General features: G+C 27.0%; 1 protein-coding gene across 6 annotated transcripts in view; it reads right to left on the reverse strand.

Moving 5' to 3' along the window:
• Positions 1 to 17,180, reverse strand: part of Regnase-1 (zinc finger CCCH-type containing protein regnase 1) — a 29,765-nt gene extending 12,585 nt beyond the window's left edge. For all 6 annotated transcript variants that reach the window (XR_003819170.2, XM_085480672.1, XM_029300286.2 and 3 more), the window contains exons 1-2: positions 16,816 to 17,180; positions 220 to 481 (exon numbers count right to left, since the gene is read on the reverse strand). Coding sequence is in view for 5 of the 6 variants with exons in the window: in XM_085480672.1 (XP_085336798.1) it covers positions 220 to 481; positions 16,816 to 16,833 (280 nt within the window). In the remaining variant the exon portion in view is untranslated. The remainder of the gene's footprint in view (positions 1 to 219; positions 482 to 16,815) is intronic.
• Positions 17,181 to 17,431: the final 251 nt, after the last annotated feature.

Below are 17,431 nucleotides of genomic sequence, written 5' to 3' on the forward strand. Positions count from 1 at the left end.
TTTTATTTTTTTTATAATTTTTTTTGTATATGAATGAGAAATATATTAGGCGCAGGTAAATTGTTAATTGTTAATAACTCTTAAATAAACAAAATACGCGATAACTAAAATTCTTCGATTATTCAAAATTTATATATGTCAAGACTATTGAAATTGAGGATAAGTTCCCTAATATACATATTTCCAATTTCAGAAGAAAATCTTAAAGGAAAAACTTACCAGGGTTCTGTATAGACGAAGATTCCTCTACAGTGACATACTCTGCAAACTCAGTTGCTAGAGTATCAGATGCAGTGCGAGAAATCTCTGTATGTGCTGCTGGAGATACTTGAGATTCTGAACTGCGTGCAATCGTTGTCGTTGTCATCATTGGCGTCATTGTTGTCGTTGTTAAATCTTCAGCTTCGTAATCACTGTCATATGAGGAATCTTCAGCGTCTGGCATACTGCTTGCATTCAATACTGTGCAGTCTACGTATCTCTGCGACAAATAAAATTTACATTAAGCATAGTCATGATAAAGTTTGAAAAATAAAGAGAAATAATTTTGAAATATTAAAGAAATCCTAAAGCCATCGTTTTTATCGATAAAACATCATTTTTGCACACCCTGGATAAAATCAGGTTGTTTACTTATTTTATAGAAGAAAAATAAATACAGGATCTTTACCTACTACTTAATTGTATTTACAATTTAACTTTCACCAGCTTGTATTGTCGCTATTTTTTTCTTCGTAAACTTTTTTTTATTCTGGCAGTGCGCTATAAAAAATCTTAAAAGACCTTGTATTTCTTTTTCTTCTCTAAAATAAGTGAATAACCTGATTTTATCCGGACAATACAAAATATTTTGTATCGGACATCTTGAATCCGCTATGCTAGATTTCTCATTTAATAAATAGATTTGTAATTAGTGTATCTGAAAAAGACCGCTCAAACTCATTTTAATAAAATATTTGAATAATGTAATCCTACACGGAGAAAATTTTATATTAAATATTACGATAATGTCACAGTAGCTGCGGACCATCAAGACTTTATAAGTCTAAATGCTATAGTCATTATTTTAAAAATAATGACTTTTCCTCATAATAAAAGATTTTGTATATTACCAAATTTTCTGAATGAATGTTAGTCTTGCAAAGAAAGATAAAAAATATACACTAAATAAATTGTAACTATACAACATAGCATAATTTATTCTTCTCATTTTATAATATAGTTTTAGCGGCGGTTGACCAAGATCTCTTTAACAATTTTTATATTATTTTCATGGAACCCAACATCTGATAACAAAATTGCCCTATCTACCAAACTTTTGATGGTGTTAATCTTATAATTAAATGAGTGGTTTGAGTGGAAATTAAGATGTCGAAATGTAGGTTTCCTGTACAAATTTGTATATAATTTACCACCATCATTTATCACTGTCACATCCAAAAAATTCAAGGACTCACTCTTCTCAATTTCCAGCGTGAATTTGAGGCGTTTATAATAACCATTGAAATTTTGGAAATCATTTCTAAAATTACTTTCATTTCTGTCTCAGTAGTTATTAAGAATATGTCGTCTACATATCTAAAATAGACTAGAATAATAAAGTCTAAATTATTCATACAATGACTCTCAAGGTCATCTATAACCATATTAGCTATGATTGGTGATAAGGGAGACCCTATTGGACATCCGTAGATCTGTTCATAATACTCTCCGTCAAACCCCGAAAACTTGTCAAGTCAAAAACAACAGTCAAGGCGTGTAAGAATTGTTGTAAAGTCAAGTCAGTGTATGGAGTGATAAAATACCATCTAGTTTCAATTGCTTTCAAAGCTAAATCTTTAGGGATGTTTGTAAATAAAAAAATAACATCAAACAAAAATAACATATCATTTGCACTAATCCTCGTTTGTCTAATCATTTTCGCAAAAGTCCAACTATCCTTAACAAAAGATGCAGGTTTCGGTAAAGATACACGTAAAATTTCATGTAGGTAAAGTGCTAAATTGTAAGTTGGACTGCCCACTGACGAAACTATGAAGGGCCGAAACGTCATGCAATTATTTTGTAATTTTGCCAGTTGGGTCGATTTTGAATAAAATTTAAAGTTTTTAATCATTACTGGCGATCTTAATTTATTAAAAGAGTTTTTATAACACACGTGTGTTATATTACATTTACATTGTTGAGGAAATTATAATTAACAGTTATATAATAGTTACTTGGTGTTTGCTGGCACTTAAGCGTTAACATAAGAATTGAAGAGTCTCACTCCTTAAATTTCAAATTATACACATAGAAAAGTTACTTCCTTAGATTTTTATGTTTACAATATATTTCAAGAAAACCGAATCAATTCCAGATAATTGTGACACTTTCCAGACAGCACCATGTGTAAAACTAGCGCATAAAATATTATTAAGAAATCTTTCAGACATCTTTAAGAAAGGAGAATGTAAAAAAGTCCGATTTTTAGCCCCCTTGCGAAACTTTAGTTATCATATATCTAATTTTAAATAATTATCATCGAAACGATGAAATAAAAAAGTATTTTAGAAAAAACTTTTATGATTTTTTACATACTTTATGCAGAGTATTTTATTTTAATTTACCTAGGCAAATATTTCGAAAAATACGGAAAATACGAAAGAAATGTTTCGTAAGTTACAAAATTCCAAGTAAAAGATTTCAAGGGGGAAAAAGGTGGCGCTAACCTAAAGGGCGTTTTTCGAAATCATTTGAAGGTCATTAATATTTTTTAAAATGGAACCATCCTAATTTTTTTAAATATAAATCGATTTCACGCAATATTCTGAAACAAAGGTTATGAAGATAAGATAGTCAAAAAGTAAATAGTTTATAAGTTAATATATACTTTAATTTGATATAATTTTACACAAACTATGAAATATTTCATAAAATATTCATTTTTTTGTCGATTTTATCTTATTACTTTTATGCACAAAGTAACGAGAAGAATCAATTAGTGCAAAGTAAATATAGTTTTTTATTTCTTAAAAATGCAATTATATAAAATATTATTTTAATATTATATTGGTAATATAAATAAATAATTCAAATTTTTCTTTTGACATTAGATATTCTTTAATAATATTTTAATAATATTAAAAATGACCATCCAAGATCAATAAATATAAAATAAGTATAAAATAGAGATCAATAATTATAAAATAATAAGTATAAAATCAATAAATGCAAATCTAAATCTTCATATTTATTTATTTGGGACTATATATATAAGCTCTTTATATTTTTATAATTTTTTTGTCTTTAACATTTAAAAAAAAATTTTTTCCCTAGACAGATTAATAATTTTATTCCAAATTTTAAAGCGTCCCAGCAAACATCAAGGAACAATTATATTATTCTTAGTTATAATTTCCCATTCAATAATATAAATGCAATATAACACGTGTGTTTTTATACGTGTGTTTTTATACGTATGTTTTTATACGTGTGTTTTTATACGTGTGTTTTTATACGTGTGTTATATCGCATTTACATTGTTGTGTAGGAAATTATAACTAACAGTAATATAATTATTACTTAATGTTTGCTGGGGTGTTTTTTTATTTATTACTTTATACACTTACTCTTTCGTTTTAACAGGTTGTAACTCCACTGTGCTAAGTTGGAAAATATTGTAAAGTATAAAGATATGCGTGTGCATCGTAAAATTAAAGATGCCTGTAGTGCAAAAAATCATTTTAACACGAGTAGAATAAATTCGACACGTTTGAAAACTTTCTAATTCGAAGCAATCATAATGAGACAATTATAATTCATTGTCAGACAAAAATTCCTAAAAAGTTCTTAAAAAGAAATAATTTGTAGAAATATGAAGAGCGATTCTTCCTCAAATGGATATACAATATAATTTTGGGTTTGTTTTCATGGATTTTGCGGTCCTAAATTGCTTTATTTTTAATATTCATTGTCTTAACAAATAATTAGTTCATCATGCTTCCCTCAAGTGGTTTCAAATTCAACTGACAAGAGATTAGAGAACCTCACAAATCCGAAACATCTGATTTTGTGAAATTTTATATGTGTATGTATATAACAAGGATAAATATGTATATTAAATTAAAAACTTTTAGTGCGGCCCAAAACAATTCTAAGGTGTTAAATTACTCCTTATATGTATATACATATAGAACAACTTTTAATTTTTCTTGATATATTTTTTGAAAAGTATTTGGAATATTAAAAAATACTTTATACAAAAGTTTCATGGTGAGAACCACGGTTAAACACATTAATATATGTTAATAAATAATAATAATACATAATATATAATAATACATAATATATAATACATATTTTTAATACATTAATATCTGTTTAATCACATTAATATTAAAAAAAAAAAAATTTTTAACAAAACTTTTTTTGGATATATATGTCTTAATTGATTAAGTGTATGTAATGAATTCGCCAGTAAGAAATAAAAAACGAAAAAGTATGTATTTAACATTAAAAAACGACTAATACTGGGCAACAAATTTTTTATTAAATTAAATTAAATATCTCCTTACGTTTCGACCTCTGGTTTAGGTCTTTTTCAAATGAAAATTCTCTTTAAGATGACATTCATTATTACTGACGAGACATCTTTTAAGACACAATTAAGGTTTTCTTTTTATATATTGTTTGATATGTTATAAGAGTGTCTCACTACTTTATCTATAATGTCTATAATGCAATAAATCAACGTTTACTATGTTAGATTTCCAAAATAATTGAGGTTTGTAAAAAAATAACTTTTTGTGATATTTTGATGAAAAAGGTTAACGTTATCTGAAAAGTCTGATCAAATATCATAAACATATTATACAGGAATGTCTCCAAATGAGTAATTCCTAGCTTTAATCTTTCTTGATATGGCTAAAAAGTAAGATAATGAAATTAAAAAATGCATTTTGTTAAAGAACAATACATTCTGATTAGAATTTGCATGAAAAATCTTATCCCTTTTTCATAAAAAATCTTATATACATCGCAAAGAAAGCCATTTTTGCATATTAAACCTCAATTATTTCGAAAAAAATCTGACGTGCTGATGAAAATTGGCTTGCGGCATCGTTTTCAACATATTCAATAATTTATAAGACCATCTTGTTTGATTTAAAATAATGAAAAAATTTTGATTTCTATTTTTACTTAATCCATCTATATTTTTCTTAGAATTTGTGTAATAATTGACGCTATAAATATTGGACAAAATATAATCGCATAAGAAAATTCGCGCGCGGTTCGTCTCTCTGGTTCAATAAATTATCGTAAATAGGGCATAGCTCTCTCAGGTTGGCGGATGTAACCATTTGCGGAGTTCCAGGTGAAAGTAGAGAGACGTGAACAAGGAAAGAGAGAGAGAAAGAGAGACATGATAATTATCAGAATTGCTTGTTTCAGCGGCACAACGTAATGTTACAGGTGTAAAAGTTGTAAAAAATATATAAGCGTCAGAGATACTTTTCGTATTCAACAATTTGGCATCGGTTGATTTCGAAATCAAACACTAAACCGGTGATGGTGCATATATCGCGACGAATTTCTCGATAACCTTCATTCGCATCGTCTCATTCCCCCACTCCCGGATCTAACTTAACATATCGGGTACACACGTGAGGAATGACGAGAAACGATATGTATATATGTACGTTACATATATAAATAGAAATAATTAAGTCATTTATTTAGTCCTGATTAAGTGTGAGACAATACAGAATATATTCGGATCTGTATTCTCGAGATTCTAAAAAAGAAATCTTTTATATAAAAGAACGTAGGCGCAACAACGCCTTTTAGATTAGCAAGATATTTTTAGTAAAAATTGAATTAATTTGTATTAATTTTACTCTATATCAAAATTTTAGAATGTATGGGAGGTACAATCGGAGACAAAAGTATCAACGCTATTCATCCTATAGAGAATCTCTATCGTTTAATATTAACTTTCTGCTGTTTTCAAGCGTTGATACAACCGAATGCTCAGAAATCGGGAAAAGGCAGAATTTCAACAAATTATTATTATTATTTTCTTCTAAATGGTTTAGTGAATGTTAATGTAATTTAACATTGTTCTTTAAAATTCCAGTTATACATGTAAAAAATTAAAAATACGTACTAATTTTTCGATATTTTTAACGTAATATAATTAATCAAAGTAACAAATTTTCATAAGATTATATATAAAACTAGCAGAAATTTAAATTGTAATAACTTTTAAATGAGTTAAAATAGAAGCAATCTATATAATTTTTATCAATTTTGTACCATTTTTAGATGTCTCCCATCCATCCTTAATTTGATAAAATATCTTCTTTCATTTTTTCAAATGTTTAAAAATATATATATGTATATATTTTGATGTACATATGTCTTAAATCAAGAGAAATTCTAATTAATTGAATTTTATTTAAAATCAGCGAATAATAAGACAATGATTTATTGACACTTACTTAGTTGATAACGTATATTTATAATATAATTATATTTTGTAATAAAGTCGTGTGTAATTAAAAAATTTTTATAAGCATATACAATTCAAAATTTTATTAAATTAATTTGAATGTGATAGAAAATTTGTTTATAAAAAAGTAAAACTGTGCAAGTTTTTTTGGACAGAATTTCTAGGTTAGTTGAAGCAAGTAATTTATCTTTTTTTATATCACATTAAAATGATCCTTCTTTGTTATTAATATAAATCAACAGTGTAGTTGCATTTCTCTTTGAAATTCTTATTTCCAAATAAACAAATCTATATTCTGTAAATAAACCTTTCTTGCAGTTTTTATTCTTTCTAAAGGATCTATTCCATAAACAAATCCTACATTATAATTCTTGATGCTTTTAAAGAATAATATATATATAGATATTCGATAAACACATCTTGCATATAATAATTTGCTGTTTAAAAAAATTAATTTATTCCATTAACAAAGTTTGTATGCATGATAATATTCTTGTACATAAAAACAGATACTCTACATTTCTGTAATAGATATAATTATTTTGTTTATTATGTAATATTTCTTTCGCTGCTTAAAGAAATATTAGCCTGTAAATTTTATTCTTCCAAATTTTGTCTACAATCCTTAAACTATTTTATGTAAAAAATGCAATTGAATTTTTTCGCACGTAGAAGTTATACAATATTTTTATTCGTACTTACTTCGTTTTTGAAATAAACGAATTTCAAAAATCTAGGATTCAGTTAGTTTCTCAAAGTATAATTTAACACATACTCTGTATATAATTTATTTTTATTGTAATACTTACATATGTATGTGTATGTGTGCGTATATATGAAGGTAAAATATAATAATAAGATTATAAAATCAATAGTATATTGCACTCATTATATTTACAATAGCTTAATTAATTATTAATATTAAATAATTAATATTAATAAATGTAATATAATTATTAAAAAATTTAAATAATTACAAATAAGAGCTATAAAATTGTTGGAAAGTCTGCAAAAAGGTAGATTATCCGGAATAAGACACCAATTTTCCGAAGAAAGTTCTGCACTTTCTCTCCCGCATTAGCTCTTTTCCAAAAATATTATTTATTTTATATTAAATAAATATTAGATAGAAATGCTTAATATTCGATGATTATAAGTACAATATACATATATAAATTCCACCACGTGTATATTTAATAATAACAATGAAACTATAATGTAATTAATAATAATAAATAAGCTAATAAATCATGTCAGATGTTCGTATATTAAACTGAGATCAATAAAATGAGAACAATTTTAGACTCTTACTTTAGGTGAGAGATATTTTTATTATTATATATATTATTGGGTACATGTGTATATATATATATATATATATATATATATATATATATATATTTGTGTAAAGAAGTCAAGTTGACTTTAATTTGACCTCTTAATTTGACCTCAAGGTCAAGTTCAAGGCCATTATCAGGTGCGCACATTTAAACCCTAAAACTTTTGTATTTAAAATATGTGATATAATAAAAGGCCAACTTAACGAGCTTATATGCTATTAATTGAAAAATTTTTATTTATTAATTTACGTCATACTATATAAAAGTTAAGATAAACGTTTCGACTGTACGACAGTCTTTCTCAATATCCTAATAATATGTTAAAAAATTGATTTAGTCATTTCGACCTTATTATAAATACAACAATTATGAGATTATATGACGATCGCAGTACAAAATTCATTTATGTTGGCATGAGTTGGAGCGTCAGATGCTGTTATATTATGTAACGCCATTTTTTGTCAACGAACATAACACTTTTTTTAACATAATTATTTCTTTTTACTTAACATAATCACAATGTGTACTTTTTTTAAAAACAAATCGATATCTGTGATTACCCATATTTTTGATACACTCTGTATAATAATTAATATTTTTGAATTATATATACTAATTATGTTACAGAAAATAATTTATCTCAATTATATACATTATATTTTCCTAAATTTACTTACAATTTTTTTATTTCATTATCTTTAAATACTAATATTTTAAGCTTTTTTCTTGTGTTTTAATAAAAACAAAATAGAATTTTTGAGAAGATAATATTTTTGATAATAATTGATTTTTGTAAAATATTATTTTGGCTGGAAAAAAATAGAAAAAGATGTACTTAACGTTTCCTTTTACATTTGTACTTTTTAGTTCATATTGTGCATATAATATATTATTTATAAGTTCATTCTTATTAATTTTTTAATTTTAATTGTTCTAATTTTATATTTAAGTTCTAATTTTATACTTATTATTCTTCAGTTCACCATCGTTATTTTCGAATTATAAAATATTTCCTATAATATAAATATAAAATGTTTAAATCAGTCAATAGAGCCCAAGCGCGAAAAATTAATTCTTCGGAATTGTATCTCTTGGTTTGAGATTACTAAGTTATAAAATAATCTCAAACTTACATATGGAGAAATAGGCGAGAAAAATATAGGTTCGTATTCATATGTAAGTTCGAGATTAATTTATATATGGAACTTAGTAATCTCAAACCAAGAGATACAGTTCCAAAGAATTAATTTTTCGCGCTTGGACTCTATTGACCGATTTAAAAATTATTTATATTATTATTAATACTGAAAGTTGGTAAAAATATTTCTTATCTGAATTCCCTATGATGGAACTTAGTAATCTCAAACCAAGAGATACAGTTCCAAAGAATTAATTTTTCGCGCTTGGACTCTATTGACCGATTTAAAAATTATTTATATTATTATTAATACTGAAAGTTGGTAAAAATATTTCTTATCTGAATTCCCTATGATGTTATAGACATTTCTTTAAATGCATAAACAGGTGGAAATTGCTTGGCGCAATTGGAGTTGTAGATGATAAAAAATTTCCCAACAAATTGCAACAATTAAACAGTTTAAGATATAAAAGATGGAAAAAATCAAAATGGACACAATGCGATTAGACCTACATAACCACTCGTATCGACGATGCCTAGAGTGAGTAGCACAATTAACCAATCCAAAAGTTTTCTGTGTTTAGTTCGCCAATAAACAATGTCCAATTGGATATCAAAAGTCATTAAAGTCAGAACATACAAATTCAAATTTTTTGATTAATAATTAGTCTATTGAAAATGGTCCAAAGAAAGGACCAAAACATTCAATTTAAATAAAGAAATACTTTATAACAAAATTATTGCGCTTAAACTTCTGCATTTGGCTCTCATTAGCATGTATGCATCTTGAATTTGTATATATAATATATTATATTATATATATAGTTACGTATGCGGTCTGGATTCGCAAAATAACGAATCGCCGCGACACACAAATACTCACACACTCGCACCGAAAATAAATAAGACATGTTTGAGAAAGAAATGCTTTACTAAAGAAAGCAAGAGAGAACAATGGCAACAAAGATATTGGATATATCTATCGGAGAAATTACCAAACGCCCGCGCACGATGACAGCGATGTCCAGATTTGATAACAGCTGACCGATGACAACTCTTTGACAACGGGATGATCCTTCGTTTTCAAAGCATACTCGGTCGTGGCATAAACCAGAGGCGTAACAATATCAAATTAAGATATAAAATATATCGTAAGCCATTCAATTTTTTTACTGTTTTATCTTTATAATTTTTTTATGCAGAATATGTAGAATGATATTAATATAATAATAGCTATTTACATAAAACACTTAGGGTGATTCCATTTAAAAAATCAAGTTGACCTTGAAATGACCTTGAAAAACTGTCACCTACAAACATTCCTAATAACATCAAAATAAAGTGTTACAAATTTTTTATTTATTTTTTTTTCTTCCAAAGTAACATTTTTAGGGGAGGGGGATTTATTTGAAATTATAAAGTTATCTCTCGCCTTTCTTAAAATGACAACAAGAAATTTATGTTTACATTTATATTACAAATTTATGTTTACATAGTTCGAAAGACCTCCTGAAAACGAAACTTTCTGATAAACTTTGATATGATAAATATTTTTATTGGTTTGTATTAACTTTATGTGGATCATTCTATACATAATCTTTTATATTCGAAATAAATTTCTTAATTATAATATTTAGCAAATATTGACACTTTGCAAACAAGTGAAAACTCACAATTCTGATTGGAATGAGATAATGACAATTATCATTGATAACCAAAGTAATTGATCCGAATTTATTTGTATCTTAAGATTTCGAATAACCTAAAAAAATTGAAATCGGAATCGCAATTAGATTTATAACAAAAAGTCATGTTTGTAAATGGTTACATAACAATTCCCCTGATCTCTAAATAGTAATGTTTATTGTAGTCTAAATGTATCTAGTAGATGAAGTTTTAACATCATCTTATCTTTATAGATTTATATAAACAATAAAAATATGTATTATCTGTGTACCCGCATCTTAGATAAAAAAATATTATCTTTACTGCATTATCTAGAATAATCAGATAATTTGATTTAGAAGCATAACATATAAAAACAGTTAAGTAGTAGAACTTAAGCAGTAAGCGATAAAAACTTATAAGTAAAAGTATGAGTATATTTTTATATCTTTTTTATAATTTACATTTGTCCGTAACTGTGTTTATATAAGCGATCTTAAAAATAATATTTAAATAGAAATCTCTAATGTTATCTGGAAAATAATATTATTTAGAAGTTATCTAGATGAAATATATATATACGAGGGCAGTCCAATAAGTACTTAACCTCATCGCCCGATGGTGCCAGTATCGCAAGAGTTTTACTATCGTGTAGTACATTCTCGTAGACGGCTACTGTCAAAATTTCAGCCGAGTCGGACTCGTAGTTTTGTTTTGGCCGCGTGTGGAAAAAGCGAGCGTGTCCGCGGATTTTAGAAAAATGGAAAAAGAGCAATATCGGTCGGTGATTCGATTCTTGTTTTTGGAAGGGAAATCGCGCAGCGAAATAAAAAATTCTTCATTTCGACATCTTTGATTTCGCTATATATATATACAGGGTGTCCCATAATTCGCGAACCACCGGGAATGGGCAGATAGAGCGTGTTAAACTGAATAGAAAAGTCCTGTATCATTTTGCGATATTCGCAATAATTATTGAGTTATTAACTAAAATATCTAAACGAATCAACAGGTAGAAAGCATTATTTGATCGAGAGGCGGCGTCATGCAGCGAGCGGCGACCAATGTAGTGGCGTCGAAAAGTAAAAGATGATACTTTTGATTTAAGCGGCATATAGCAAATAAGTCATCCGACATGCACACCGAGTCCGGCCTACCCGCTCATTCGTTTAGATATTTTAGTTAATAACTCAATAATTATTGCGAATATCGCAAAATGATACAGGACTTTTCTATTCAGTTCAACACGCTCTATCTGCCCATTCGCGGTGGTTCGCGAATTATGGGATACCCTGTATATATACCATAATGTTATTTAGATATGTATTTAAAACAAAATCATCTTCATCATATCTAAGATTTTACATATTTTTAACTCATTTTTCTTTATCTCTCTATCTAATTTTAAAATAATCTTAATTTAAAAGCACAACACTGTCTCTAAAAAATACTTGCTTAGCTAAAATTTTCGAAAACTTGTATATCCCCAATAAGTTTTATTTAATCACAATATGACGAAGAATTCCGGATATTGATATCGGAATTATACTTTGACGTTCAAGTAACTTTGACTATAGCATAAGAGACATAGGGTGCTTTTCAGCAAGGAAGACACAGATAGACACTGTGTAACACTAGTGTAACACAATTGAGCACAAAGCGACTTAGCTAAAGAGCTGAGTAAGGTTGTGTTAAATTGTGTAATAGTAGAAAAGCACTTATGTTGCACACAGTGTGTCTTTGTGTTGCCTGTGTTGCTTGCTGAAAAGCACCCATAACTTTCAGGGTCTACTTACAAGTAATAATGAGAATTTTTTGGACATTATGAAAATCATAGCATAGATAAAAAAATAATTTGAATTATAAGCGCATAATTCAGTCTGTTGATCAATCTTGGAAATAGTAGAAATTGTGAAAAAACTTAATTGTCAATTTTATTGCCGCTCCATTTTTACTGTTTAACATTTTATGTAAAAGTGTGACTTATGTACTAAATAAACGCATTTATTTTTATTTTTTATTTACTTTAAACAAATTTTACATTTTTTAATAATATATATGTACATTTATTATATTTATTACATTTATTATATTTATTTACATTTTTAATTCTTATATTTTTTTATTTTTACTTTAAAGCATTAAAAATTTTGAATAAAATTATTCTATGAAATTTCTTAAGACATTTGGTACATTTTTTTCAAAATTCCTTGATTTATTATTCTTCTATAAACTTTTACTTCTAACTGGGACAAAATGAAATTAATTTATTGATTCTACAATAGTCGCGACAATGTTTTGACTGCACTTCAAAGATTCAGTTCAATTGCTAATTAATTTAATAATATTATCAAAGATGACTATCTGAATAAATTAAATATGTATATGTAAAATTTAATTTAATTTAAGAACATATTACTTCCTAACCAAATTTCTACATTTATTGCATTATATATAAATGCACAGTCAGTTTTGTTATTTACTGTGCGAATTTTGTATGAAATATGACACGTTTTTTATTGTTAAAAAAATAGATACCTATATGATTAAAAAATGTTTAATTACAATTAATTTAAAAGTGCAGATTATTGAAAAAATTCAGATGTTTAATTGGCATGAAAGTTTATATTTCTGTCCTTTTATACATATAGTAGTCGCGCATTTCTGTAGCTATCTTCATCAAGGCGTAGTATGAGATTCAACCGGATTCGACATACTTTCAACAAAGCAGATGCGGGCCGAGTTTCGAGTGATTAATGGAGCTGATCGCGCTTGTCCACTTTGCTATGCTCTCTCGTGATTGCGTGAAAGGCCAGAATGTCAAGTATTCCAACCCGGAAATTCTCGATAATGTACAAACACAATTGTTCGATCATAATAATCATTTATTATATAATAACAATTTATATATATATATATATATATATATATATATATAAAAGAATTTGTTAATATTGACCAACTAAACGAGCAATATTAGGTGTATATATTAATGAGATGAAATAATAATTAAATTCTTTAACTAAATATAAAACATTTAATTAATAAGAATCTCTGTACAAACGTTTCGGACCCTACTTGGTCTTCCTCAGTGTAACAATATATAATTAGATTCTTAATAAATGAAGTGTTAAAGCGAAAATAAATTCATATCATTAAAAAACTAAAAATTAACGATGTGTCAATACATAATTAAATTGTCAATCAGTATGAGTCTTAGAGCAAACGAAACAAAAAACAAGGACAAAGCAAATTAGACAAACTTGTTAAAAAAAAAATATATATATATATATATATATATATGTATGTATGTATGTATGTATGTATGTATGTATGTATATAATGTATATATATATATATATATATATATATTTTTTTTTTTTTTTTTAAGTTAAGGGTAGGATGATCAGAAAGTGAACTTTACAAGATATTTTATATTTTAATTTGACAATATTATAATTGATAATATAGCTGTTAGTTACAAAATATATATATTATATATATAAAAATGTTTTATTAAAAATATTTAAGGTGACAGATTTTTTAATAATTTTTTTCAAATTTTTTTTATTACATGTGATGATAGCTTGCGTAAAATAGATTAATTTTTAATATATAAATTTTTTTTAAACTTTTGTGTGGACCGTTACACTGACCCTATATAAGATTAATTTTTAATATATAAATTTTTTTTAAACTTTTGTGTGGACCGTTACACTGACCCTATATAATATATATAAATTACACACACACACACACACACACATGCGCGCGCGCACGCGTGTGTGTGTAATTTATATACATATATTATATAGGCTCAGCGTAACGGTCCACACAAAAGTTTAAAAAAAATTTATATAGTAAAAATTAATCTATTTTACGCAAGCTCTCATCACATGTAATAAAAAAATTTGAAAAAAGTTATTAAAAAATCTGTCATCTTAAATATTTTTAATAAAACATTTTTATATATATAATATATATATTTTGTAACTAACAGCTATATTATCAATTATAATATTGTCAAATTAAAATATAAAATATCTTGTAAAGTTCACTTTTTGATCATCCTACCCTTAACTTTTTTTGTAGTATGTGAATATTATATTTATATGTATGATATATAAGTAATAAAAGCAATAATAAGAGCCAAACAGAGTAGATAAAGACAGAGAGGAGAAAAAAACGAAATAATTTTAGGTATTATTTATTAGTTTAAAATTAAATTTCGGCTTCACTACCATCATCAATTAACTGTATAATTAAAATAAAAACATGAAAAAAAGAAAAAATTCTTACAATAAAAGTAGATGTATATAAAAACTAAATTAATACATATATTAAAGTAGATGAAATAAAAGTATTACGATATACATATATCAATCATATATGGAATTTCAGAATATGTTTTCTAAAAGCCATCAATATTCTTGTTGAGTGTTTTAAAAGTAATTTTTCTTTAGCAAAAATATCAAGGATTTAAATAATAATCATGAATGAGAAGGCCTAAAGAGCCATACGCGCGGATGATGCTGCGTACATTTCCAACGAAAATTAAGTTTTCGTTGGAAATAAACTACTGTGCACAAAGCACGTATCAATCTCTCAGTATACTACCAAGACTTAAAATATGAAATAATCTCATACTTGAGATTTAATTTCAATATCCTCGAACCCCCTACGGAAAATAAACAAATAATTGTTGATCAAGGATTTCTAATTTATCATTATTTATACATTATTATTTACTGCAACTTGATAATTTTAATAATTTTTTGTATAAAAATACAATTAAATTAGAATTTTTTAAATAAGAGTAATTAATTTTTTGAATTAAAAAATGAAGTCTACATGAAAATAACTGAAAGATATGATTTCATTGTCAATTCTTCGTTTTAAAATTTAATTCGCCGAAAATCCCGTTCTGTTAACAAGTAAAAAATGTTAAAAAAACTTGATTCTAAACTAATTAAAATATTTTAAAAGATTTACCCTTATCATTTTCCTTGAAAAAACTGTAAATATATAAATATCTATTTATACAATTATATTTATATGTATCAAGTACTCATAAATTTTTAAACATTAGCAAAAATTTAAATTTGAATAATTTGAACAGAATGGTCAATCTATTTTAGCGAATCAAAAAATTTGATTGTTTGAAATAATTCAGATATTAAGAAAAATTTTTAAAAGCAAAATTAATATTTATTACAAAAAATAAAGCTCATATTCTCTCACGCGTTCAGCTCCCTATTCATAATACATTGCCTAATTTTATCTAAAGATAAACAAATAAATAAAGACAATTCAAATAAATCAAATATATCTTTCAACTTGAGAACGATCATCCAAACATTTCAAGAATTTATCTCGTTTGTTGATTGATCGATCAAATGTTAGATTGTATTCAAAAATTCCAAATTAATTAATAGTGTGTCCATGCACAGTTTCGCGTTTCTTATCGTGCAGTTATCGACAATATAGGGCGATCAATTAGCAGTCAAGTGATGAGGCAATGTAAACCGGATGACAACTAATCACGCAGATAATTATAGTCACGTTTAACGTCAGCCCGATTACGCCGACTAACATCACGCCACGAAATGAGCGATAACACGCGTGTCGTAATTTGGTGTCATATCCGGGGTAGACTATATAAATTCTTTCATATAAAACTAAAACAATTGAAAAATTAAGCAATAGCGAATTATCGAGAGGTAACAAAATTAGCAAATAGAACTATATGTTTCTTTTATTATTTTTGAAGATTTTTTACTAAAGATTATTATGTGTGTCAATTATTTACTTGCTATATTGATACATATGTAATAAAAAAAGAATAGATATTTTTCAAGATTTAAAGTTGATTTAATTAAAGAATTGCAGTTTTTGAAATTACGTAGTAAATTTTTTCAATTATTATTTTTAAATAATCTGTAAATAATACGAAGATGAAATTTCAATTCTTGAAAAATAAAATTTTACAAGTGAAAAATCAACAAATAATAGCGATATTTATTTTTAAATTTTTTTATAAAGGAACCATATCTAATAATTAAAAAATCAATTTTTTAAATAAATTTCTCAAAACTTACGTCAAAAACAGATACATGCATTTTATCTAAAATTATAGGAACACACGATTTTTGATTAGTAGTCAGATTCGGTAGATCTACCTGTCCGGCGACCGTCATCTCATCCGTGAAATTGTAAAGCGTAGATCCTTTTCGCGTGCAAAAAAATGCTCGAACGGGAGCGGCAGTGGCAGAGTTGGTTTGCACTTTTCAATGGCCGGTCAGGCAACGATACATTTCCCGCGAATCACCAGAGAGCACCAAAAACTCACTGATCGCTAATACAATTATATTTATACCACTGAATATCCCCAAAGATCGTGCCATATATTTTGTTTACGTTGAAATAATAATCGACGAAATGTAATTGTATACGAGAACTGGAGGCGAACATGAACGCAAAACATGTCCGATAGACGGCGACCGACAAGTGAATGAAGTGATCGGGCGCGCATTCACCTCGCGCGACATACCTACTCCTCTACTACCGCCACTGCCAGTCCAGTCCAGCAACTCGAGCTGCTCGTTGCTCGCTTCTCCCCGCACGTGACCCACAATAGACTTCGCTCGAGATTGTCGCAGCGATCACGTGATTTCTTCGCTACACAGGGCCGTACGCGCAGAAAGGAAGGCGGTGGCAACTTTTCTGATGTGTGGAAAAAGAACTCGCTAATTCTAATACAGATCCCGATCAAATCAGCTGGCTTATTCATACAGC

This window comes from Nylanderia fulva, unplaced genomic scaffold (genome assembly GCF_048542155.1).
Source record: "Nylanderia fulva isolate GAGA-0341 unplaced genomic scaffold, ASM4854215v1 Scaffold156, whole genome shotgun sequence".
Classification (NCBI taxonomy): Eukaryota; Metazoa; Arthropoda; class Insecta; order Hymenoptera; family Formicidae; genus Nylanderia; species Nylanderia fulva.